This window comes from Rutilus rutilus (assembly GCF_951802725.1).
Source record: "Rutilus rutilus genome assembly, chromosome: 15".
Taxonomy (NCBI): Eukaryota; Metazoa; Chordata; class Actinopteri; order Cypriniformes; family Leuciscidae; genus Rutilus; species Rutilus rutilus.
Window position 1 is genome coordinate 10,384,599 of NC_140220.1, and position 25,193 is coordinate 10,409,791.

At 37.5% G+C, this 25,193-nt stretch overlaps 2 protein-coding genes across 3 annotated transcripts in view; both read right to left on the reverse strand.

Annotated features, from left to right (window-relative positions):
- Positions 1 to 19,486, reverse strand: part of vta1 (vesicle (multivesicular body) trafficking 1) — a 43,628-nt gene extending 24,142 nt beyond the window's left edge. The window contains exons 1-2 of the mRNA XM_084432705.1: positions 19,271 to 19,486; positions 2,339 to 2,433 (exon numbers count right to left, since the gene is read on the reverse strand). Coding sequence (XP_084288831.1) covers positions 2,339 to 2,433; positions 19,271 to 19,361 — 186 coding nt within the window. The 5' untranslated portion in view covers positions 19,362 to 19,486. The remainder of the gene's footprint in view (positions 1 to 2,338; positions 2,434 to 19,270) is intronic.
- An 828-nt stretch (positions 19,487 to 20,314) lies between these two features.
- gje1a (gap junction protein epsilon 1a) lies at positions 20,315 to 24,344 on the reverse strand. 2 transcript variants are annotated; one of them, XM_084431447.1, is made up of 3 exons: positions 24,174 to 24,344; positions 23,102 to 23,284; positions 20,315 to 21,505 (listed from the first exon to the last, which is right to left on the reverse strand). In XM_084431447.1, exons 1-3 carry the CDS (start codon positions 24,201 to 24,203, stop codon positions 21,104 to 21,106), a joined length of 615 nt encoding a protein of 204 aa, XP_084287573.1. In that variant the 5' UTR covers positions 24,204 to 24,344; the 3' UTR covers positions 20,315 to 21,103. The 2 variants fall into 2 exon arrangements, with proteins under 2 accessions (XP_084287573.1, XP_084287572.1); XM_084431446.1 differs by lacking the exon at positions 24,174 to 24,344 and adding an exon at positions 23,393 to 23,797.
- Between the last annotated feature and the right edge of the window lie 849 nt (positions 24,345 to 25,193).

Genomic DNA, 25,193 nt, shown 5'->3' on the forward strand with positions numbered 1-25,193 from the left:
TTAGTTAGATTATTATATGCATTTTCCCCAGAACAGACCTGTGAGCCATTTACTGGGTTAAAAGTTAGGCTCGTAAACCAGTGTAATTTTATAAAAGCACTGCAAAATACTTTCTCTACAGACAAAAAGAATGAGGTTGCTTCAGCTCACAACTTATGCATAATCTATAAATAGATAATAATAAAGTTCTAAGTTTAATAGATACATATACTGTATACTCTTTGTGAAGTACAGTGAGGAAAATAAGTATTTGAACACCCTGCTATTTTGCAAGTTCTCCCACTTGGAAATCATGAAGGGGTCTGAAATTGTCATCGTAGGTGCATGTCCACTGTGAGAGACATAATCTAAAAAAAAAAATCCAGAAATCACAATGTATGATTTTTTAACTATTTATTTGTATGATACAGCTGCAAATAAGTATTTGAACACCTGTCTATCAGCTAGAATTCTGACCCTCAAAGACCTGTTAGTCTGCCTTTAAAATGTCCACCTCCACTCCATTTATTATCCTAAATTAGATGCACCTGTTTGAGGTCGTTAGCTGCATAAAGACACCTGTCCACCCCATACAATCAGTAAGAATCCAACTACTAACATGGCCAAGACCAAAGAGCTGTCCAAAGACACTAGAGACAAAATTGTACACCTCCACAAGGCTGGAAAGGGCTACGGGGAAATTGCCAAGCAGCTTGGTGAAAAAAGGTCCACTGTTGGAGCAATCATTAGAAAATGGAAGAAGCTAAACATGACTGTCAATCTCGCTCGGACTGGGGCTCCATGCAAGATCTCACCTCGTGGGGTCTCAATGATCCTAAGAAAGGTAAGAAATCAGCCCAGAACTACACGGGAGGAGCTGGTCAATGACCTGAAAAGAGCTGGGACCACCGTTTCCAAGGTTACTGTTGGTAATACACTAAGACGTCATGGTTTGAAATCATGCATGGCACGGAAGGTTCCCCTGCTTAAACCAGCACATGTCAAGGCCCGTCTTAAGTTTGCCAATGACCATTTGGATGATCCAGAGGAGTCATGGGAGAAAGTCATGTGGTCAGATGAGACCAAAATAGACCTTTTTGGTCATAATTCCACTAAACGTGTTTGGAGGAAGAAGAATGATGAGTACCATCCCAAGAACACCATCCCTACTGTGAAGCATGGGGGTGGTAGCATCATGCTTTGGGGGTGTTTTTCTGCAGATGGGACAGGGCGACTGCACTGTATTAAGGAGAGGATGACCGGGGCCATGTATTGCGAGATTTTGGGGAACCTCCTCCTTCCCTCAGTTAGAGCATTGAAGATGGGTCGAGGCTGGGTCTTCCAACATGACAATGACCCGAAGCACACAGCCAGGATAACCAAGGAGTGGCTCTGTAAGAAGCATATCAAGGTTCTGGCGTGGCCTAGCCAGTCTCCAGACCTAAACCCAATAGAGAATCTTTGGAGGGAGCTCAAACGCCGTGTTTCTCAGCGACAGCCCAGAAACCTGACTGATCTAGAGAAGATCTGTGTGGAGGAGTGGGCCAAAATCCCTCCTGCAGTGTGTGCAAACCTGGTGAAAAACTACAGGAAACATTTGACCTCTGTAATTGCAAACAAAGGCTACTGTACCAAATATTAACATTGATTTTCTCAGGTGTTCAAATACTTATTTGCAGCTGTATCATACAAATAAATAGTTAAAAAATCATACATTGTGATTTCTGGATTTTTTTTTTTAGATTATGTCTCTCACAGTGGACATGCACCTACGATGACAATTTCAGACCCCTCCATGATTTCTAAGTGGGAGAACTTGCAAAATAGCAGGGTGTTCAAATACTTATTTTCCTCACTGTACATTTCATGCACATAATCCCCTAAATGACAGATGGGTTATTCCGACCATAATTAAAGAGCAGAGCATTATCTTTTCATTGTATGGTGTAAAAGAGAGTTCACTATGAAGTACACTTCATGCTTCAGACCTTTTGACCGGATGTGCCCACCAGGATCTGGGTCTCCACAGGCTGTTGTTTCCTGTTTCTGTGACATTTAATGAACCGAGCTGAGGCGATAGTAAAAGCGAGCACTGGAGACTGCAGGGTTTCCGCGCTTATCTAATTGGTTCCTGAAATGTCTATAACAGTGCCTAGGCATAAAATAAACTTTTTTTGTTTCTTTTTTTTCCGGCAGCTTCCTGCTCCCCTTTTGAGGAGACCTATAAATTCAGCCTTTTGAACTGATGAGAATACAGTGGCCTTAGTACAAAAGGTCACTAAAAATGTTTTGCTAATGCCACACAAACAAAAGAACTCAAACCTAGTCAAAGTATAAAAATCTTGTGGAATTAACTTACCGTTTCCAACTGATCCATTAGTTTCACAAGAAACTTCCGACACTCTGGAGTTTTGCTATCTAGTTTCATTCCTGTCTGCATGGCGTAAAGTCGACCTGGAACACATTAAAAACGAGAAGAGCATTTTATTTATTTATTAAATGTTTAACCACTGAACTGATGTCATGTTAGCATGGCATTTAGAATGCAGTACTAAGGTTGTCACGGTACCCACATTTCAGCAATCGGTACAAATAGTCAAATTTCACGGTTCTCGGTACCAATTTCAGTACCAGGGCAAAAACTGTTGAATTTGGCACTTAGAAAAAAATATTGTCCCGTTTTGTTTCATCCATTGATTATCACTGTCTATCATCAGTTTCCTATTCAATTGTGCATTTAAATATGGTTGTCAATCCAGAATCTTTGCAGTGTACTTAGCAGCATGAAAAACTAAACATGTATTCAGACTGTGAATGGGTAATAAACAGGAAGAGAAGACCCGTCCCTTTATAATCACCAAGGCTGTCAATATCTAAAGCACAAGATCACTGAATTCTGCACTCTTGCGAAAACTCCTGTTATGATAAAAATAGTCTTAGTTGTACATTGAATCTCTTATTTACATTGTTTTTTACACTTTGTTGGTTATAATGAAAGTTACATTATAAATGACAAAAGTCATTTGCAAGTGTGCCGCTCGCGTTGAACAAAACCTTGTGCGCTTTCACTGGTGTTAAGCAGATTCTGACTAACTTACTGACTAGCACCTCTGATATGTGCTCAAAAGATATAATTGTGACTGGCTGCAATGCTCAACACTTGTAAAAACATGTAGGTAGAAAACTTTGACACTCAGAGAAAAAACAAACGTGAACACGCGGGTTTGAAGGCAGTGTCTATCAGCAGGCACCGAATATACCCGGTACTCCATACTACCTGTTCTGCAGAAATGCTGGTACCATAAAAAAAATATTTGTACCGACTGGTATGTCTAAAATGTCTAGACACACCTAACTAAATATGTGTTTCTCAGGACCTTAAAGCGTATGCTAAAATAACAAAAAATAAATAAAATAAAAATGGTAGAATGCTTTTGTGCATTTCTTTCCAAAAATATTAAATAAAATCATTTTTAGTTGGACCATGACTAAAGTGGGGAAAAAAAATAAGGCAGCAACATGTGTTCAGTATATCAGAATTCCTTCACCATGGTCCAAGACTGGAAGAGCATTCCAGACCAGCTCATGAAGTTGGTTGAGAGAATGCCAAGAGTGTGCAAAACTGTTATCAATGCAAAGCGCTCTACTGAAAAAGCTAGACAGTTGTTAAGTTTCATATATCCATTTGTGTTTTCACAAATTTTGTTTTGTGTTTTATGTTTTGCTGACGTAAAATGTAAAAAAAAAAAAAAAAAAAAAAAATTTTTTTTATATATATATATAAATTTATATATATATATATATATATATATATCAGTAGAGGTTTTCAAATGTTTGTCTATACTGTAAGGGAAAAAATATATTACAGATGTGTTTCGAAGATGTAAAACAAGTAAAGTAAAAACAGACACTATAACTAAATAAAAACAAATACATTGCATTTTAATGTAAAGGATTTTCTTACATATCTGAATTTTTAAAGCACATTCTCTGCTACCAAATTCCCTTTTCTTGCCAGCAAACTGCATCCTTTGCTATTATGCGTCTTTGGACCACTGGAGTCCAGTTGTCAGTAGTTGTGGTTACAAAACATGGTCAGGCCTACACATCTGGTAAAAGTTTTCAATGTATTTTACAGGCCATATGTGATGAGTACAATGGAATTTTGACTGGCTCTTGCTCTTTTAGTATAATATACAAAAGTGGCACATGGTCCTACTGAGTTAGAAAGGGTGAAAAAGTCCCATGAGCCTTTGATGCACACTGTATGGGTCATTTCTAGCCTGGGAAAACCCTGACGAACTTCAGGCAAATTTGAGATTTGCTCTGCAAGTCTGTCTGACCAAGAGCCCATTTCCAATTTTTCCAAATCGAGGCACCAATCACAAACGTTGAGGCGGGCTTTACACGATGACAATCGCTCTGATTGGTTTTAGGTCTATCCAATTGCGCCCTTGAGGCATTTGAGCGACGTCCGTTGGTGACGCCCCTTTGGAAATGGGCTGTGAATGAACCTTCCCCAGACCCACTCTCAGTTACAACTGAGAAGGGTCTGGTGTCAACCAGGCTATGTCATTTCTGGATGCTCACTTTAAATAGAAGAGCTACGGCTGCAAGGGCAAACAACTCCAAAGATGCAGATGCTGCGGCTGTGAGAGCATAAAAGCTACACTTAAATGCAAAGTTAAGTGAATTACCTTGATGTCACACATGAATAAGGAGCATTATCCTGAGGATCTATTTTAATGAATAAAATTGCAGTTCTTGATCAATCAATAGACATTAATAGAAGAAGAAACTGCGATCTACAATGTATTCCAAGAGAGGTGAAGCATGAGACAGGAAGCACACAGAGTTTGTTCATTAGAATTCATGAAGGATCACAAACAAGGTCTTCAATTATGGAGTGCCTGGCAGAAGACAACAATCAATTGCTATTGCACAAGTTCAAAGTCATTAAGTGAAGAGGGATTTTTAAGAGGGACATTTGGAAAAAAGACAGTAAGCTCCGAGCCTTAGGGATATGCTCCCCTAATGAAGATAATATCTGGTCCCACCCACACTTTTACCAATTTAAAATCTCACCTAGGTGAACCTATGCAGTCCCAAAGGAAATTAAAAAGATGAGGGTTTACAAAGTATTCCGCAGCTTGCTATCACATTTATGTGATGAAGAGGGATGAAACGATCCCCTTGCGGCCAAACATGAGCCAAAATATTCTTGCATTAAATATTAAGATACATCTGTGTGGACCTCTTACTTAAAGGGATACTCCACTTTTTTTTGAAATAGGCTCATTTTACAACTCCCCCAGAGTTAAACAGTTGAGTTTTACCGTTTTCGAATCCATTCAGCCGATCTCCGGGTCTGGCAGTACCACTTTTAGCATAGCTTAGCAGCATAGATCATTGAATCGGACAAGACCATTAGCATCTCTCTCAAAAAAATGACCAGAGTTTAGATATTTTTCCTATTTAAAACTTGACTCTTCTGTAGTTACAATACATCGTGTACTAAGACCGACGGAAAATGTAAAGTTGCGATTTTCTAGGCTGATATGGCTAGGAACTATACTCTCATTCCTGCGTAATAATCAAGAAACTTTGCTGCCGTACCATGAGTGCAGCAGGCGTAATCATATGACGCAGCGCCTGAAAATAGGTCTAATAGGTAAGACAAACTTAGTCCCGGTCACGTTGGAAGTTACTGAGCTGGGGACTGTTTTCAGGCGCTGCATCATATCATTACGCCTGCTGGACTTGATTATTGATTCTTGATTATTACGCAGGAATGAGAGTATAGTTCCTAGCCATATCAGCTTAGAAAATCGCAACTTTTCATTTTCCGTCGGTCTTAGTACACGATGTAACTACAGAAGAGTCAAGTTTTAAATAGGAAAAATATCGAAACTCTTTGGTAATTTTTTTTGAGACAGAAGCTAATGGTCTTGTCCGATTCAATGATCTATGCTAAGCTATGCTAAAAGTGGTACCGCCAGACCCGGAGTTCGGCTGAATGGATTCGAAAACGGTAAAACTCAACTATTTATCTCTGGGGGAGGTGTAAAATGAGCCTATTTCCAAAAAAAAGTGGAGTATCCCTTTAATGTAACAAAATTAAATGTCACTAGTCACTACTTATTGAACTGTTTCCACTTTGTTCTGAAAATGGAATATATATATATTATCAGGGATGGAAATTAGCACCCGCCACCAGCCAAATGCGGGTGATTTTGAGTTGTGGCGGATAAACTCGCTTCACCTACCGGCCACCGTGGCGGGTAAATAAAAATATACTGTTTCACACAGACGGCGGACACTTTTAGAGGACATAAGTGTACGCTGAAATAAAGTCTTTCACCTCAGAAAAACGGACTTTCTTGTCCTGTCACGTCAGCCGTTATCCTGTTCTCGTAGCACACACTCTTCAATTGCACGTGCAAATGTGGCGGCGCGCGCTGTGTATCGCCTCACTGTATATAAAGTGCAAAATAAACTACGAGCATGCAACGCCGTTACGTTGTAAATTACACAAAATAAAAGTAATGCAGGGATGATTTTCATACTATTCACCAGGAGCAGTTTCCATGGTTCATTAACAGTTATTGTTAATATTGTGTATTCACCATGGTAACTGTCGTTTCCATATTAACCCCAAAATGCCACTTTATTTTTCTTTGTGTTATTTTTTATATTTTTAAATGACTCTAGTGGCTCATACCAACATTGTATTAACAAAAACTAGTTTGGGACTGCTATTTAATAGCTTTAGCATAGGCCTAATGTTTATTTATTAGTACTAGTCTTTACTATTAGTCATATTCTTACAATTTATGTTAAGTAAAGGGGGACAGTACTTGTGTGTGTGGAAATAGCCGGTTTCAATAAAACTACTTGTGACATGTCATATTTGGCTTTGACTTTGACTGAACATTTGCTCTCACTTAGTATTAATTTTCACATGCAGTTACACATTGTCGGTTAAAAACAAGAAAGTGGCTGGTAAAAACATTGAGTGGCTGGTAGATTTTGAAATCCACCAGCCACAGTGGCCGGTGGACAAAAAAGTTAATTTCCATCCCTGATATATATATATATATATATATATATATATATATATATGGATCTTTTAAATAGAAATACTAAGATAAAAGATAAATAGTAATGAGGGAAAAAACCTACACATAAATGTTGTACAAATATAATATTTAATTAAAAAAACATGTAAAAACCTGGATAATTACATGGAAAGATACACTGTAAAATGCTACAGTAAAAACATGTTAATTGGTTAACATTACGGTCCTACCCATATACAGTGAAAAACTGTAAATGATTTATCAAATTATATGTGTTTTTACTATAAAATACTGTCAAATTTATGTTTTTTGAAAATATAAACTATGAATTACCATATCATTTATGATAAATAAAGAAAACAGTTAAAGGACTTTTAAAGGACCCCTCCGTTACACAGCACATATGCTTACATTTTTTTCTAAATAACTTTGATTTAATATGTACATTAATGTGTTTTGTGTTGCATTTTATGTTATTTAGTTAATGTTTATTGCATTATTTTAGTGTCATGTGTGTTACAATGATGGTAATTTGTCTTTGAGTGTATGACCCTGTGCACCGTGAATACAGTATTGCCCATGTTTTACAAACAGGCTGCTTACGATTAACTAATTTATCATGTGGCTTTCTATTGTGCCAACTGTATTCTTGTGGTGGTTATCTATACATTTTAAGGTAAACGGGCAGATTTTGATAGTTTAAGTAGGTATATTATTAGCCATTATAACTTAAGTAAAATATACATGTATCCTGTTACCTGGAAACACTGACAGTGTTTTTTACTATAATTTTCTGGCAACCACAGCTGCCAGTTTTCCCTCCAGTAAATTTTACAGTGTAAAAGGGACATTTTTTTTACAGTGTAAGGAAACTATAAAGTGAATCAAATTCAGTGAAATACTTATTTAGACTTATCGTCTTTGTTGTAAACACACTGTGGAAAAGGTTGAGAACATTCTCTATTACAGTGTTTTTAGCAATACAAAAATATCCAAACAAAATAACCAATTCTACATGCTTTGTTTAAGTGACGTGTGTCAAGCCGAGACGAGACTTTGAATGACACGTTGTGTGTTAGGCAGACCTCGAAATCAGTTATCTCATTTTACACACATTAGCCAGTAAAACACTGAACTCACAATTACAACTTCCTGAAGGAAACGAGGAAAAGCAAATACACCTAAGTTTAGTGCTCAGGCCAGGGCAATGTTAGATAAAGGTGTCTGCATGCTGCTGTTTTTCTTGAGAAACAAAAATACTATACAGAACACATACCATACCTGAAACGGAAATAAATTTTAATGGTTTAGACTGCTTTTAAATGCAAAAGTTTTGTTTCAATTTTGCTTCAAACAAGAGGCTTATTAGCATCTAATAAGTCGTGTAGGGTACCTTAGTTAAAATAAGCATAGTTAAGTTAGAAAGCATAGTAAGTTTGAATAAGGTTGGTTAAAACAGAGAGAAAGATGAAGAGAGAAAGCAACATTTAAGACAAATACAAGAAAAACCAAGACTTGTGCTATGAGCATGGAAAGACCACGGGGGAGACACATGAAATACCAGCACAAATATCTCAACAATTTATCAGCCATATCACCAAGTACATCCAAATAACCAAGTAAAATAAAACTTTACAAACATTTAGGGTAAGGTTATTGATTTATAAGCTAATAATCTTGAGATACATAATATTTCATCCTTGTTGTTAGTATCATTAGGTAAAAATACCTTAGAGAGCCATACATTATGTTAGTTTATTTTTGTTACTTTTGTTATCTCAACTAAATTTCTTATAAGAAACTAACGGCATGTCTCATCATTAGTGCCATTTCAGCTTGAGCGAGTCTGATTAAAGTAAAAGTAAATTTGCTCATTCATTATGCAGCAGTAAATACCCTTGCCTTGTGTTTAGGAATTACAGGGCATATGTGGAATTTTGTGGAAAAAAACAAACAAGAGAAAACTATTTTTAAGTTGCGATCTCTAGAAAGAAAGACAGAAAATATAATGTCTGGTTTCTGTAACCACGACATTTAGAATCACACAAATTATGCAAGGTTTCTTCATTCCACTTTGTCCTCAAAAATGCCATTTGGGATTGGCATATTTTTTGGGGGGGATTTGGGAGAAGAAGGGACATTATGAAATTACAATTCAAATGTTATCAGTAAGATAACCCTGAGTGAACTAAATAAATGGGGTTTCAGAAGATTGATGACCGCTGAAAGGAAAGGCTCATACAGTATTTGATATATTTTTGTCAAGTACTTCCTGTCTGTTTCTTTAAGAACAGTAGCCTACATTTCCTCTTCCATGAGGCCCAATTTGCAGAGATCTGATGTCTATCAGAATAGATCATAGCATAGTCACAAAGTCCTCCTTTGTAACTGTATTACGCCCATACTGCTCAACATCCAATTTTCCTCATCTGAAACAATGCAACACTGAGGCCATTCACATTTGTAAATCAAGAAAAAAAAACGATCTACTATTTGCATTATTTGTTTCATCTGTTTTAATGAAAGCAAGTGAAATAAAGAGTGTGAATAAATGTCAGAATAGTGTTTTTATTGAAAGTGGTCGCAAAGCTGTGGAGACTTAAAGGGATAGTTCACCCAAAAATACAAATTATTTTCATCTTCGGAACACAAATGAAGATATTTTAATGAAATCTGAGAGCTTTCTGTCCCTCCATTGACAGCTACCACTTTGATGCTTCAAAAAGTTCACAAAGAGATCGTAAAACTAATCCATTTGAATTGAGTGGTTTAGTCCAAATTTTCTGAAGAGGCTCGATCGATTTATATGATGAACAGATTGAATTTAGGCTTTTATTCACATAAACACTGATCAGCTAACATAAATAGAAGCTCAACCGAACCTGCTTGACACGCGAGAAGAAACCTCTTGGGGAAGTTCAAATGTGCTGCATAACATGCCAATGAACCTCATTGGTTCTCGCATGTCAACATGCTTGAGCTTCTGTTTATCACAACTGATATGTAAATTGATGAATGTTTACGCAAATAAAAGCCTAAATTCAATCTGTTCATACAAAGCGATTGTGTAAATTTTGGACTAAAGCGCTCAATTAATACGGATTAGTTTTATGATCTCTAACTTTTTGAAGTGTCAAAGTGGTAGTTGTGTAGCTTTGGAGGGACAGAAAGTTCTCAGATTTCATCAAAAAGATCTTCATTTGTGTTCTGAAGATGAACAAGTCTTACAAATTTGGAACGACATGAGGGTGAGGGTAATTTATGACAGAATTAAAAAATTTGGGTGAACCATCCCTTTAATTCAGAAGACATTTTTAAGTGGCCTCAATGTAAATTCATATAGAAAAACTGGGCTTGATTGCACCCATTCAATGACCACTGCACAACAAAGCATGTCAGATGCTCATTATGGCAGAGTAAGCATCAACGCAAGCTTGACGTTTGACAGACGAAAGACAGCGTGACTCTTCAGTCGAGGACATGCCCGAGTATTTCACTGACATCTGCAGTAAGAACTGAATTTTATATTCAGGAATGTCAGCCCGCGCACTCTGCTTTCCCTACTACAAGGATGTTATTATGTAGCTGCTGCTCAGTCTGAAGACTGGATTAGGTCCAGCAAGAAGGAAGGAAAACAATGTCAAAGAGGGCCTTTTCCATAGGTTTACAGCATGGTGCCAATCAGAGAACTGGAGCTCTGTCAAAGAGACAGAAGCCAGAGCAGAACCGCATCAGAAGAGCATTCTGCTTCAAAAACCACACACAACTGAAGACTGCCACACATTAATCTGGCACCAGGCACATGGCTGTTGCACATTATGACGTCTTCATAGAAAACATCAATCCTTATAATCCAGAAAAAAACTAAAAAAAAAAAACTAATTGTGATTCATAAAGCGAGCTTAACTTCCAAGCCAAGAATATTTAAACTTTAAGGATAATGAAGAAAAATAAGAGAACCGAGACTGCTAGATCATCATCATCATCATCATCATCTAGATATTAAAGAGACCATGATCATCTGCAATTTTAAAACTCTGAGTATAAGCAAACAACAGATAAAGTCTCAAGTAAAAGGATACAGTAAGCCAACAACAGAAACAATTCCAGCAAGTCCTGATTCCCTCACTTAAATGTCAATGCTGACCTCCAGTGGCACAATGAATTCACCCTGTCTTAAGAAAATTCTCATTTGGATTTAATAGGAAAACCTCTATAAGTACAATACAATCAGATCTTTAAACAGCAGTGAAACCTCACTGAATGTTCCAAAACAATGTGTTAGCCAATCACAAATGGAAACGGCCTATAATATTTTAAAAATACACTGATAGTGTTTAAAAAAAAAAAAAAAACTAATAGTTCAACAGTGTTTTACACAATGCTTCCAACCTGTAGGGGGACAGAAGTGGAAAGTGCTTTGGTGTTGCTTTAAGTTAAGTTTTTTTTTATTTGTTTTTGAAAAGTCTATTATGCTCAGAAGCCTCATCATTTGATATAGAACAGTAATATTAATATTACAGAAATATTTACAATTTAAAAATAGCTGTATTTATTCTTGTGATGGTGAAGCTGAATCCTAGAATCATTACTCCAGTCTGCAGTCACATGATCCATCAGAAATCATTCTAATATGCTGATTTGCTGCTCAAGAAAAACATTCTTATTATTATCAATGTTAAAAACAGCTGTGTTGCTTAATATGTTAATGGAAAATGTGATACATTTCGTCAGGATTGTTTGACTAATAGAAAGTTTAAAAGAACAGCATTTATTTGAAATAGAAATCTTCAGCAACATTATACATGTCTTTGCTGCAACTCTTAATCAATTTAACGCATCCTGAATAAAGTATTGTTTCTTAAAAAAAAAAAAAAGGTTCTAATTCTCCCTATTAACTAGTTGCTTATTAGCATAGAATATTGGCTGTTTATTAGTACTTATAAAGCACATATTAATTTCTTATTCTGCATGACCATCCCTAATCATATCCAATACCTAATAGTAACAACAACCTTAATAATAACTATTAATAAGCAGTAATTAGGAGTTTATCGAGGCAAAATTAAAGTTAATAGTTAGTTAATAGTGAGAACTGGACCCTAATCTAAAAGTGTGACCAAACTGTTGAACCGTAGTGAACATTCAGAAAAGAATCAGATTCATCTGTCAAGAAGTATCACTCTTTTCAGAGGGCTAGATGCCAGCTATATTAACATAGAAACTAAGTCCAAAAATGGTGTCAAACCATCTCTACAGTATTCTGCCCTGAAACATTATGATGACATTATAGTCTGGAGCCTTAAACATAGCTTTTGTGAGAGTAATTGGACTGCCTTCCTCCTTCAGAGTTCAGAAACAGCCCAACAAAGAAGAGAGATTACGTCTAACATTTTCTTGAAGTTGCCCCTTTGACTTCACGGATTTCTCAGGTCATAAAACAAATATGAAGCTTGACATTTAGACTCAGCAAAGAAAGGACATAATATCTCACTACTCAGAAATGGAAAATTGCAGAAGCAGTGGGAGGTCCTCTATTGATGAGGTTAGACTCCAAAAGTGCAGTCTACCTGAAATGGTTGCCATGACAATAAGAAAGCAAGACAAAAAAAAAAAGCATGATTGTGTTCAATGTCAGTAACCATTTTAAGGTATGATAGAAAACTACTGTTCTCATGTGAAATAAGATGCATAACTATCTGAGTCATTCAAACATTTGGTACCCTTCCAGGAGCATCCAGTCAACTTATTAAATGTGCATGAATTCTTAACTTTCAGGCTTATCGGCACACAAATAACAATATCTTCCTTTCAAGATACTCCTGTGAAAATCAAATAACCCTACTATTCATGAGCAAAGACTTTCCCCGAGTAGGATGCCAATAAAAATAAATGTGAGGAAGGTTGTTTGTGCCCCAGACATAAAATACTGAAGATGTACAATCTGTCTACTAACATTAACAGACATTATACAAAGTTTAACAGATCATTAGTAAAAATTGAAAAAAAGTTGTCATTAATATTTGATTGATATCATTTAAAGGGGTGATCATGAACTGAGAAATCAAATTTTCCATATCATCACTAATATAAGAATATCTTGAAAGTTTCAGAACTGAAAAGTACTGTTACCAAGCCCAGCAAACGACTCGTCCTGGCATGTGCCTATTTATGACGTAATAGATATGCAGACCGCGTCTGCAGAAGAAAATCAACGCCTACTTCACCATTGCAACTTTGGCCCCGCCCACTGGCGTGTTGTGATGACGAGGAGAGAAGAGCAATACAGGATGGACTACAGATAACATTACCTTTCAAAGAATCCTAATGCTAGGAATGTAGATTTTATTCACAACAATGTGAATGTCTCAGTTGAGCATTATTTATTTGAATGCAGTAGTGCTGTGCGGTGTACCGGTTCATAACGAATACCGGTTTTTATTTTTGTTATGATATGAATTTTTAATATACCGCAACAGCGGTGTATGTTGCTTTAACAATGATCGGAACGGGCCGAGGCGCGATACTGTTTGAGAGGGGTTGCTTTTCACTGTTGCACTGTGGTGATGCACAGCTATATGTGTTACTAAGAGTGACGGTGAAGATGGATAGGTTAACCTATAATTGATAGCTGTCAAATTATATTGTTTCCCATAGATTGGTTCACAATATCAACACAGCCTTTCGGAAAATGTATTTGTGGTTGGCATTGCCATCGTTGAATAAACAAGAACACTGCACGTTTCAAAGTCAAAACGTGGCGCGGGTGTTTTTATATGAATGTATTTTTGAAGGGAACTGACTGTCTTTAGAAAAGTTTCGATGTTATTTTAATTTAATCTTTCTTTATCTTTCCTGATAAAGCAGTGTTTATGCGCGCTGCGCTGCTTTGTGTACAGCCATTACCGGGGAAACCACTGTTTCTGACAAGCCTACATCGCCTCCTGCTGGCACCTCTTTGTAAACAGCATAATTTTATGCAAACCTGTGTTAATACTAGTGTGTATTTTTCTACAATATTCACTCATGACAGTAAAACAGGGCATTCTAAGTCAATCTACTGCAGTATTTCATATCTCAAACAGTAGAAAATGTGGTTAACACCCAGTCATGTTTGAAAAAATAAAATACCGTCATATACCGTGAAACGGTATAATTTTGAAAAATACCGTGATATGGATTTTTGGTCATACCGCCCAGCACTAGTATGCGGTACATTTCACTGTGGATTCTTTGGAAAATCAGTCGCAATTTTGGCGCAGGCTTTGCAAACAGACTTTGAAGTGAATGTCATGCCAAATCTACCTCACACCACACTCTGCAAAAACCATCAGGCTTCTAAGACATCTGATTCTGTGAGCATGCAGACTAAACGGCTTGAATGATGCATACAAAACATGCACACTAACTAATAGCTGTTCAATTATAAAAGTATTATTGAAGTTCTTCAGTATTCCCCAGAGCTTCACATTCTGTTGAAATGCAATCTGGTTCCTTTCAACTGCAATGGCACTGTCTTTCAATAATATCAGTTACCATCATATCACAATGATATGCTAAACTTCCAACAGAACTACTTCAATTTATCTTTCCTATGCACTTTGATTGTTTAAAGTTAATTTCATTGCACAAGCCAATGATGAGCTGTCATCAGATGATTGATGATCTCATTTGTGACATGAATTTATTTTCGTTATTTATTTTTCTGCATTACTTAAAAAAACTTGAGTGTATTTTTGTTGTGGATGTCCCAATTGGGATACAGGATTTTCAATTTTCAGAGTGTTTTTCAATCCAATGTTTGTGTTATATTTTGGTTTCAATTTAAAAATGTAACTGGTAGTGTACAATAGACACTTAATATCTTGACATCTAAATTTTAATCGAAGGCACCTGAATCTAATCAAATAATAATTGTATCGCGGCATGTTGGGGTATCGGCAAATATCGTATCGCTGGCTAAGAGAATTGATGTCAGATTGTATCATGAAGAAACATCCGATTTACACCCCTAGTGCACAATAGTTTATTGAACTCATTCTTGGCATTTAAAGATTGTACATTCCATTGTCTTTTTGTTGTACACTTTGTGAAACCACATGAATGATTTTAATTAGTGTTTTGAATAAATATATTCAGGGGCGTTTCCTCAGAGGAGGCAAGGGAGGCTCTAGCCACTTACACACATACAGTCTTTATAGGTAAAAAAAATAACGACTTTATTCAACAATTTCTTCTCTTCTGTGTCAGATATCCTATGCTATCCGCTTAGTAAACAGTAGGCTACAGCGCTTCCGAGTTCTACCCTAGAATGCCGGCTAATTATTAGCCAATGCGGTTCACGTGAGCACCACGACACATGCGTGAGATACTGATGCAGGAGCTGGCCAATGGTGAGCCGGCATTCTGACGTAGATCCCAGAAGCACTGTACTGTGTTTACTGTGGGAATTGCGTAGGAGATCTGACACAGAAGAGAAGAAATGGTCGATTTTGTGTGTATTTGACAATTTGTGTTTAAGAGCAATAAGCAGCAGCAAAAAAAAAAAAAAAAAAACCTCTGAAAGTACTGAGAGGCGACTTTATGTGTGCGTAGTTTGGGTGTGAGCACAAAATCTGTGCAAATGTGTAAAATTATGCACAATACGTGCAATTCCAACGCTGAAATTCAAGCTCTAACATCAACAATATTCATCCCGAAGCAAATGAAACGAGTGAGTAAGGGGAGGCGGGTTTGTGTGTCAACTCGCAGTCGGAGAGATGAGATATGGTATCGTTTATCTATTCTGTTAAAAATGAGTATTGGAAGCGTTTCAGATGTTTCAGTATCGATATGCATCGAAATATCTATATTTTTACAACACTACATTGCACTTAGTTTATTATTTCAGATGCCTTTTTAAAAGATTACAATTGAAAAAGTATATATTAGGCCTATATGAAATTCAACCCGTCAAAGTGGCTAGTAAGAGTGACTGCGTTACACGCAAGCGTGCCGCACAAGCCCTCAAAAGTGAAGCCAAAACGTCTCGATCGCCCCCCGGTGACTGGTCCTAGTATAGGTTATAAGTCCCGCCTCCCCGTGTTATTCAACGGGACGTGAGACCAACTAAACAATTAAATTACACTTCAAATATCTTTTTTCCAAAGGTGGTTTATTTCATTTGCTGTCATTTTTATCACGCTGATGTAAGTTCAAGTGTCCGTTTCAAAAATAAGTTGGCTTTTAGTTAGTTACGTGATGCGGTGGTGTAACGTCATGATTGACAGCTGTGATTGACAGGTCCTCTGAGCGAAGTAGTCACTGAAGCACCAACGGACATTTTTTCGGGATCTTCGGAGGACTGAGGAGATTGTATTTACTATATTTTAACAAGCCTCTTGTCTAACTGCAATCAATTTGTAAAAAAGTGTGCAGAATCCACTCTCCCTGCGTGCGTTCTTCGAGAGTGAGGGCGGAGCGTTGATCTCGCGGCTTTACTTCCTGCTCACGACTGCGCAGGTCTGGTCCCGAGATCGCTACTGCGCAGACTCAAGTTCCAATATGTCAGCGCCATATCGGGACTCTGGCGGCTTCAGTTCTCATCAATGGAAGAGAGCGAAGGGGCGTCGTCCATATTTTTTTACAGTCTATGGTTACACGCCACTGCTGAAATCCAATTATATATACACTGCTCAAAAAAATTAAGGGAACACTTAAACAACACAATGTAACTCCAAGTCAATCACACTTCTGTGAAATTAAACTGTCCACTTAGGAAGCAACACTGATTGACAATCAATTTCACATGCTGTTGTGCGAATGGAATAGACGACCGGTGGAAATTATAGGCAATTAGCAAGACACCCCCAATAAAGGAGTGGTTCTGCAGGTGGTGACCACAGACCGCTTCTCAGTTCCTATGCTTTCTGGCTGATGTTTTGGTCACTTTTGAATGCTGGCGGTGCTTTCACTCTAGTGGTAGCATGAGACGGAGTCTACAACCCACACAAGTGGCTCAGGTAGTGCAGCTCATCCAGGATGGCACATCAATGCGAGCTGTGGCAAGAAGGTTTGCTGTGTCTGTCAGGATAGTGTCCAGAGCATGGAGGCGCTAACACCAAGATTGGCAAATTCGCCACTGGCGCCCTGTGCTCTTCACAGATGAAAGCAGGCAGCAGAACGTTGTCCATGGCGTCTCCAGACTCTGTCACGTCTGTCACATGTGCTCAGTGTGAACCTGCTTTCATCTGTGAAGAGCACAGGGCGCCAGTGGCGAATTTGCCAATCTTGGTGTTCTCTGGCAAATGCCAAACGTCCTGCACGGTATTGGGCTGTAAGCACAACCCCCACCTGTGGACGTCGGGCCCTCATACCACCCTCATGGAGTCTGTTTCTGACCGTTTGAGCAGACACATGCACATTTGTGGCCTACTGGAGGTCATTTTGAAGGGCTCTGGCAGTGTTCCTCCTGCTCCTCCTTACAAAAAGGCGGAGGTAGCGGTCCTGCTGCTGGGTTGTTGCCCTCCTACGGCCTCCTCCACGTCTCCTGATGTACTGGCCTGTCTCCTGGTAGCGCCTCCATGCTCTGGACACTACGCTGACAGACACAGCAAACCTTCTTGCCACAGCTCGCATTGATGTGCCATCCTGGATGAGCTGCACTACCTGAGCCACTTGTGTGGGTTGTAGACTCCGTCTCATGCTACCACTAGAGTGAAAGCACCGCCAGCATTCAAAAGTGACCAAAACATCAGCCAGAAAGCATAGGAACTGAGAAGCGGTCTGTGGTCACCACCTGCAGAACCACTCCTTTATTGGGGGTGTCTTGCTAATTGCCTATAATTTCCACCGGTCGTCTATTCCATTCGCACAACAGCATGTGAAATTGATTGTCAATCAGTGTTGCTTCCTAAGTGGACAGTTTGATTTCACAGAAGTGTGATTGACTTGGAGTTACATTGTGTTGTTTAAGTGTTCCCTTAATTTTTTTGAGCAGTGTATATTCATTCATTGACCAAGAAGCGTAATACAGAGGGGAAAAGGTGTTTATAAACGATTTTGTGAGGGATTTAATAGATTATAATAATAATTTGATCAAAAAAAATATTCAGGGAAACAAATAAAAAAAACACTGCAGAGTTTTATGACATCACTAGAAGCATATGGCTACAAAATATGCATGTGTCATGACTCATGCATCACATGACGTGAGCCCAGACTTACGGGATAATGGGGAAAAGGGGACCATTTAGAGGCTCAAGGCCTGCGGATGGTCCCTGGTGGACCCTGAGCATCCGGGCTGGTCACCTTCCTGTGATGTAAAGAGTCATCTCAGTCTGTCACACTACAAAACGATTACAGTATTGCTAAAAATAGATGTACATGCAAAGTCCGACACACCTACACCTAGATGATGATTCATCTCTTGCACTATGCCAAAGTCCTTCAAATGCCCTGGGGGGAAAAAGTCTTTACATCACTGATACAATGCAAAATAATGACAACATTTACAACTTCTGAGCAGAATACATTCAGAAAAATACTGTATACAGGGTTGTGGACATTTTTCCCTAGCTAGTTCACATTTCATCCCAACACACCTCAATATGGACGCACAAGGAACTTGTTTTTCCAGCACTGCGTGGTGAGAATGGCATCAACTGTCAGTATCCCTACATGATTCAGCATATATCTGACCACTTACTTTGACTTGCCATAAAGAAACAAACTGCTTAATGAATGATTACCTCTCAACTACACACCTCAGAACAGCATTAAATTGAATCTAGTACATGAAAGTCACTGTGATGTACTAGTGATGCAGTGAAGTTTCAGCCAAACCTTTCAAAACAAACCAGTTAGCCAGTCCTGCTACATTTGTAGCTAAACTTGCTGCGTTTGTGGAGAACTACAACTATCCAGCTGGGAAACTACCTTTAACGTTACATAAACGCAAGACATTTCAACTTATAAATATTCTACACTAACATATTGGACAATTTAAACTAAACACGATCAAAACAGCAGATGTTAGCTTAGCAAAGAAACTAAAGCTAACTTCCACAACAGACAGATTTAAATATGTCGAACTACTGCATGTAAATATATATATGAGTAATTAAAACCATTTTATTAGAATTTCCTAGGATAATCTGAAAAATGACAAGTTTAATAAACCAATGAGAAGGGAGGGAAGGCTAACAAAACAAAGCGATATTTTACAGGCTTACAGTAATAAGCGACCACCGGTTCTCGTTTCTCGTGTTCCTGTGCTGTTCTTAAATGGTGCTGGATCGCTTTCAGCTGCGGTGGGAGAGCCATCCTGAAGAGAAGTCACTGTTACAAACTTCTACAAGAGCCGAAAAATGGCTAAAAACAAAGATGACAAGCGCTCGCGAAGGAGCTGCTTCCGCGTCTTCACGTGAACGCGCAACCACGCCTTTACTGACCTCAATAGGTGAGGAGGAGCAAATGACCCACACGAATCTGCGATTATTTTTATTCGGCATATTGACTTATATACAGAGAAATCTGTAAAAGTTTTATTTAGTAATCATATATTTGAAGGTGTCATTTGTAATTTATTTGTCATATTATATTATTTGTTTTAATTAATTAGGTTATAGGCTACGCTAGGGTATTACACGATGCTTTTCTGTTTTGTTCTATATTTGAGCTATATATTTACATTAATAAAGAGTTATAATAATCAAGTGTTCTTTTGTTCAAATGTTGTACAATGGTGAACCTATAGGCTAGGTTTACTGCAGAGGTTAATGCTAGGCTATTGTAAAATAAAATACTTTAAGAGCCCCTCGTAAAGTTTTAGTTCCTGTTATTCAATAGATTCAGCTTTTATTGTATTCCCCTTCTAGTATGTGTAAATATCACCGATATGGTATGGTGTACACAAAAAGAGTGACACAACTATTTTAAACATTTTTACTTGATTGAAACTTCACAAACATTATGAAAGCATTGTATCTGAAAGAGTGCCGTGGATTCACAAGCAGTTCTGTTTATTCTGACTATGAGTTACTTAACACTAAATATTTCCCTAGACTGATAATACATTATGGCAGTCATAATATATGCACCAATTATGTTACCTACTGTATATGAAGGTTTTCATGCATAATCATATCATAAATCCCATAGACACTGGTGATCAAAAAAAAAAAAAAAAAAAAGAAATATATAGATGATCAATTCTCTAAACATAATACAAAAGCTATTACTCCAACAGCTGTGGTGTTGAAACAGTGGGAAGGCAACTGCGAGAAGATGTGAAGGCCAAACCTAATTCACAGTATGCTATGTTGTACCTGAGATGAAACACTTAGCTGAGAATAATAACAAAAAGTTGGATGGATGTCTGATGAAAATGTAGATACAAATACTACAAACACACAAGATAATTCTGAAATGGACTGAAAACTATATGGAAATCAACACCATGATAAATATACTATCAATGTGCATAATCATGACTAAGTACGCAGTACCACTGACCAATCAATAATGTTTTTTAAAAATGTATGCTATGTTGCATGTACTTATTCTTCCTTATTCCCTTTTAAGAAGAATGAATCATTGTTGAAATTTAAATCAAAGAATATTTGTCAAAAGTACTCGCAATTTGTGTAGTAATTCAATATAATGTAGAAATCTAAATAATATTGCAGAGAGAATAACTAAATACGTGTCTCTTTAAAAAACTTTTTACTTTAAATACTCTAGATACTTTGGGTTTAGATTAGCTTACATAAGTCAATAATTGAAAATATATATATCTAAGTTTCTCCAGCAAGAGAGGTGACTTATTGAGGCTTAAATAAGTTGGCTTTAACTAGATATATTAATGATTCCCTTGTCATTAATTAGGCTTGTTTTTTTTCTTCCCAGAAAAGGATTAATAAATTATCTAGTTAAAAAAAAAAAAACATGTCTTTCTGTGTCTACCACCAGAAAGTCTAGAGGTATGTGGGTTTATGTCTTGTCTGTCATTCAGAGACCCATAGAAGACATAAAACTAACACTGTTGAAGCAAACTTTCTAAATTCTCAAGACACTGGCTGGTTTAAAAAGCCAATTCTTCGGAACAGAATCTCAAAAATCTCAGCTATACAGAGGAGTATGGTGATGATTGTAAAGGTGTACATCGCACTGAGGAAGATAGTCTTCTCAAAGTGTTCAGGGACCATACACTTTGAGATGTTGAAGATCTTCGCAAGGGCACTGGCATCGCACATATAGATAGGATCAACCAGGAACCCAAAGAGGTGCCTCTGAAGCCAAAATGCTAACACTTCCAGAATTATTCTCAACAGGACAGAGATGATGTAGAAGACTGTGGACATCGGTCGCTGAAGGATCTCTTCCTGATCTATATTTTTACAGGCAGCATAAAGATGAAACACAGCTCCAGGTACCAAGACAGAGACTAGCTGCAACGCCCAGAATACCTACAAGAAAAGAAAAAAATATATTTTATGTTACTTAAAATTAGGCTTGAATTGTCAAGAACCGGACATTGCGATAGTCTTTTCTATTGTGACGTATATCTGAGTGAAGCAGCTTCTCGGACAAGAAAAAATGTAGGGGGCGGGACTTAATTTTTTCCATCAGGAATTGATTGGATTGTTGGATCGTTATGGTTTGCTATTGCTGTAATGTGAATGACAGGTTGTCCTGCGCCAGTAAACACATCATCAGAAAAGAGAAGAGATGTCGCTGCAAGAGGGAGCGGAAGATATTTTGATTAAAGATTACGGGGGCACGTGAATAAAAAAAAGAAAAAAAAGATGTGCACAGAAATATATATATACAGAAATATTTATAATAAATACTGCAATATATTCCATTAAAAAAATAAGAATTGTCCATTTTGATTTCATGGTGAGTTTAAGCTTGTTTTTGTTTTTTCAGTTTGTCCTCAAATATGGTTTTTATTCAAGTTTCCACCATAAAATTAAAAGTGATTATAGGCCATCTTCACTAGCAGCTTCTAATATTCACTGAAATACAGTTTCCATCCAGGTTTTGACTATATGCTTTCTTAAATAGTTTTTTAAGATATAGTAGAATAGAGTTAGTAAACTTCTAAAGGCCCGTTCACACCAAGAACGATAACTATAAAGATAACTATATTAGCATCCACACCAACAGGTGATATCGTTCTGTTTATTCTCAGCGCGTGCTTGTCTGTCACTTAAGTGACAGACAAGCACGTGCTGAGAATAAACAGAACGATAGAAGTTTACTAACTCTATTCTAAAGGCTCGAGCAGGATGGATTCTGATTGGCTGTCAATGTTTTTATCGTTCATCAGCTGGGTAAAATCGTTTTGAAAGTGATTACAACGATATTGTGAACTCAGGTATTCTTTAAAGCTACACTGTGTAATTTTTTAAGTTGATTCTTAGCAAAAAACACTTTGTTCTTTCAAAAATATATGTGCTCATTAATGTGTAATTACTTGTACCAACTAATCAAGTAGCCTATTCTCGTAAGCGTAGAATCTGCCATTTAGAATACATACGAGCGAGTCGCTCGAATGGCGGCAGCCATGTTGCGCCTCCATCTTGAAAATACATTAGCCAAAGAGGGACATACCTGGAAATTCAAGCTTCGCCTTTCGCGTTTTTACACTCAGTGGCACCGTGACGAATGCGAGGGGGAGATTACTTGCAACTGCCGGCAGATTTGAAATAATACGGCCACCGTAGGAGTTAAAACGTCCTCGGAATGGGAGGGGCTAGAAAGTAATATTCAGTTGGTAGACATAAACAATTTCACCGCTAGATGGGAGAAAATCCTACACAGTGTAGCTTTAATACTATAACGTTATCTTTATTGTTATCTTCCTTGGTGTGAACGGACTTAGTTCCAAAGTTACATGGTTTTATTAGCAAAAGCTGATGGAATTTCCCAGAATTCATCTATTTTTCTTTCTTATTACTTCCATATATTCATGTTCACTTTTGGCTGTCATTTCATGTATATTTTCATTAAATCACAATAACAAATTATTAAATTCATATACTTTCATGCACTTTTACCTGTGGTGTTATAGGCCTGAACTGGTTGTAACAGTAAAGGTTTAATTCCCTTTTGTCTGGATCACAGCTGAAGTGGAGGGCCTCATTGCCATAGACGGCGAATCCAAGGACTCCAAGGAAGAACGTACGCACAGAGCCGAAAAACAGCGTGTGGAACTGGCCTATCACCGTCGGAGGCCTGAGCTGAAACGTGCAATGAAGAGATCTTAACACGCATTCACTAAAAACCTTTTCAAACACAATATGTCTCTAATGTTGCATACAAGGTCAAACTTTAGACTGCATACTTACACATCCTTCATAAAAGTTTTTGATGTAGTTTAGTGACATAATTTGGCTTCACAGCACTGCGTCATTCTATGGTTGCTTGTCACCATCATTGCCATTCTTCTGGCCTCGAGCAGAGGCAGATAGCAATTCTGAACCTCAAAATGACCTTTCGCTTTAGAAACCCCTTTGTCAATGCAGTCTCTTTTATCCGCAGTGCCTTCATCAATTTACTTACTCAGTGCAAAAAAAACAAACCAAAAAAAAACAAAGGCCACAGGACATGTGGTCAGCTCATAGGCTAATCCCTATTCAACCATGTCAGCGAAAAAAAACAACTCTTGCATCTCACAATAGAGCAGAGCAAACATGACAATTGCAACAAAATGCAATTGTATCACTGGGCAAATCACATAATGGAAAACAACAATTAACGGGTTAACAAATATATTCATAATTCCTGAGAAGTACTTAAACAGGCAATTGAATTCAAGCCAACAATGACTGCCATAGTGCCTTTTGTAAAACAATTTGAAAACTGATTAAGTAGTGATATCCTGGGATTTTGGGATCCTTATAAGGGTCTCCAGACACCTCTAACTTATATTTATGTAAATAGTTGTTTAAATAAGACCTGTTTTTCTTGATAACGTATATCTATACTACATTATCTATCTCTGATAACAGTTACCAGGCCTACTGAAAGTTGCTCTAGAATTTCCAGTAGTGTTTCTTCAATAAAATAGCACGAGAAACGTTCACACGGTAAGAAACGTGTTAAATCTTCTATTAAAAGTCCACACACCAACCGTAATCCAGGCGGAGTGTTGTTCATCCCCCTTCTTAATCAGAACCGAGGTCCTGCTCTCATGTCACTGCGTCCCGAGGGAAAGAAGGACCTGCTGGAAAAGCAGCATGTTGGGGGCGCCTTTCTGACGGCAAGCTTTTTCGAGTCATAAACCAAAGAGCAAACAGACAGGCAAGCCATCAAAGAAACGCAGCAAAGAATAGATCATTATGGCCACAGAGATGCTAATTACCGGAATAAGAGTACTGGGGTCTGGCGGTCATATACGGTCATTGCGCACGTGGTGCACACGTCAGTCAAAGTGATGCTTCATATATGACCGTGCTTGATTGTTTGTTTGCTCATAGAGCTCAATGGCATGATGGAGGAGGACTCCATTATATAAGTTTATATTATTGGTATGTTGCCGTTCAATAGATGTTGTGATGTTTGGGATGGGTTTGTCTATTTACATCGTTTTATGCATTATATCTGAGAATAAAAAGTAATTGAAATAAAAACGCATTGATTTTTAAATTGATTTTCTCTCCATATAAAACCTATTCAATAAATAAATAAATAAAATATAATAAATAAATAAAAAACCTTGAATACATATCTAATGCAAAAGTTTTCAATTAAGTCATTTTCCATCTCCAAAAAAATAAAAATAAATAAATAAAATCTCATTAAAAGGAATCTTGAATCCTTGAAAAAGTTAGCATAAAGATTTTTTCATTAAAACGTGACAGATATGTTTCAGTGCTGATTTTAGATAATGGTGAAGGAAAGTCGTATAAGGCCACCTGTTAATTTACTGCAGAAAAATAGCTCAATACATTCTTCTGTAATTAATTTTGTCTCTATATTACCATTGTTGCATCAAGAGCATCATTAAAGCCAGCAGATGTCACTAACTCAACATGACATCACTACATGCAACCCAAGTGAGTGGCGAAATTATATTACTTTAGCCTATTACCAAAGGCCACATTTACATCAGGAAACATCTGTGTTGTGGTAAACACACACACACAC

Excerpts from the sequence above, each read along its gene's own strand:
- gje1a (XM_084431446.1), bottom strand. The coding sequence starts at position 23,431 with ATGTCACTAAACTACATCAAAAACTTTTATGAAGGATGT. Across the intron at positions 23,285-23,392 it reads AAAACTTTTATGAAGGATGT|CTCAGGCCTCCGACGGTGAT; the intron begins GTAAGTATGCAG and ends TGCACGTTTCAG. Across the intron at positions 21,506-23,101 it reads TCAGGCCTATAACACCACAG|GTATTCTGGGCGTTGCAGCT; the intron begins GTAAAAGTGCAT and ends CTTTTCTTGTAG.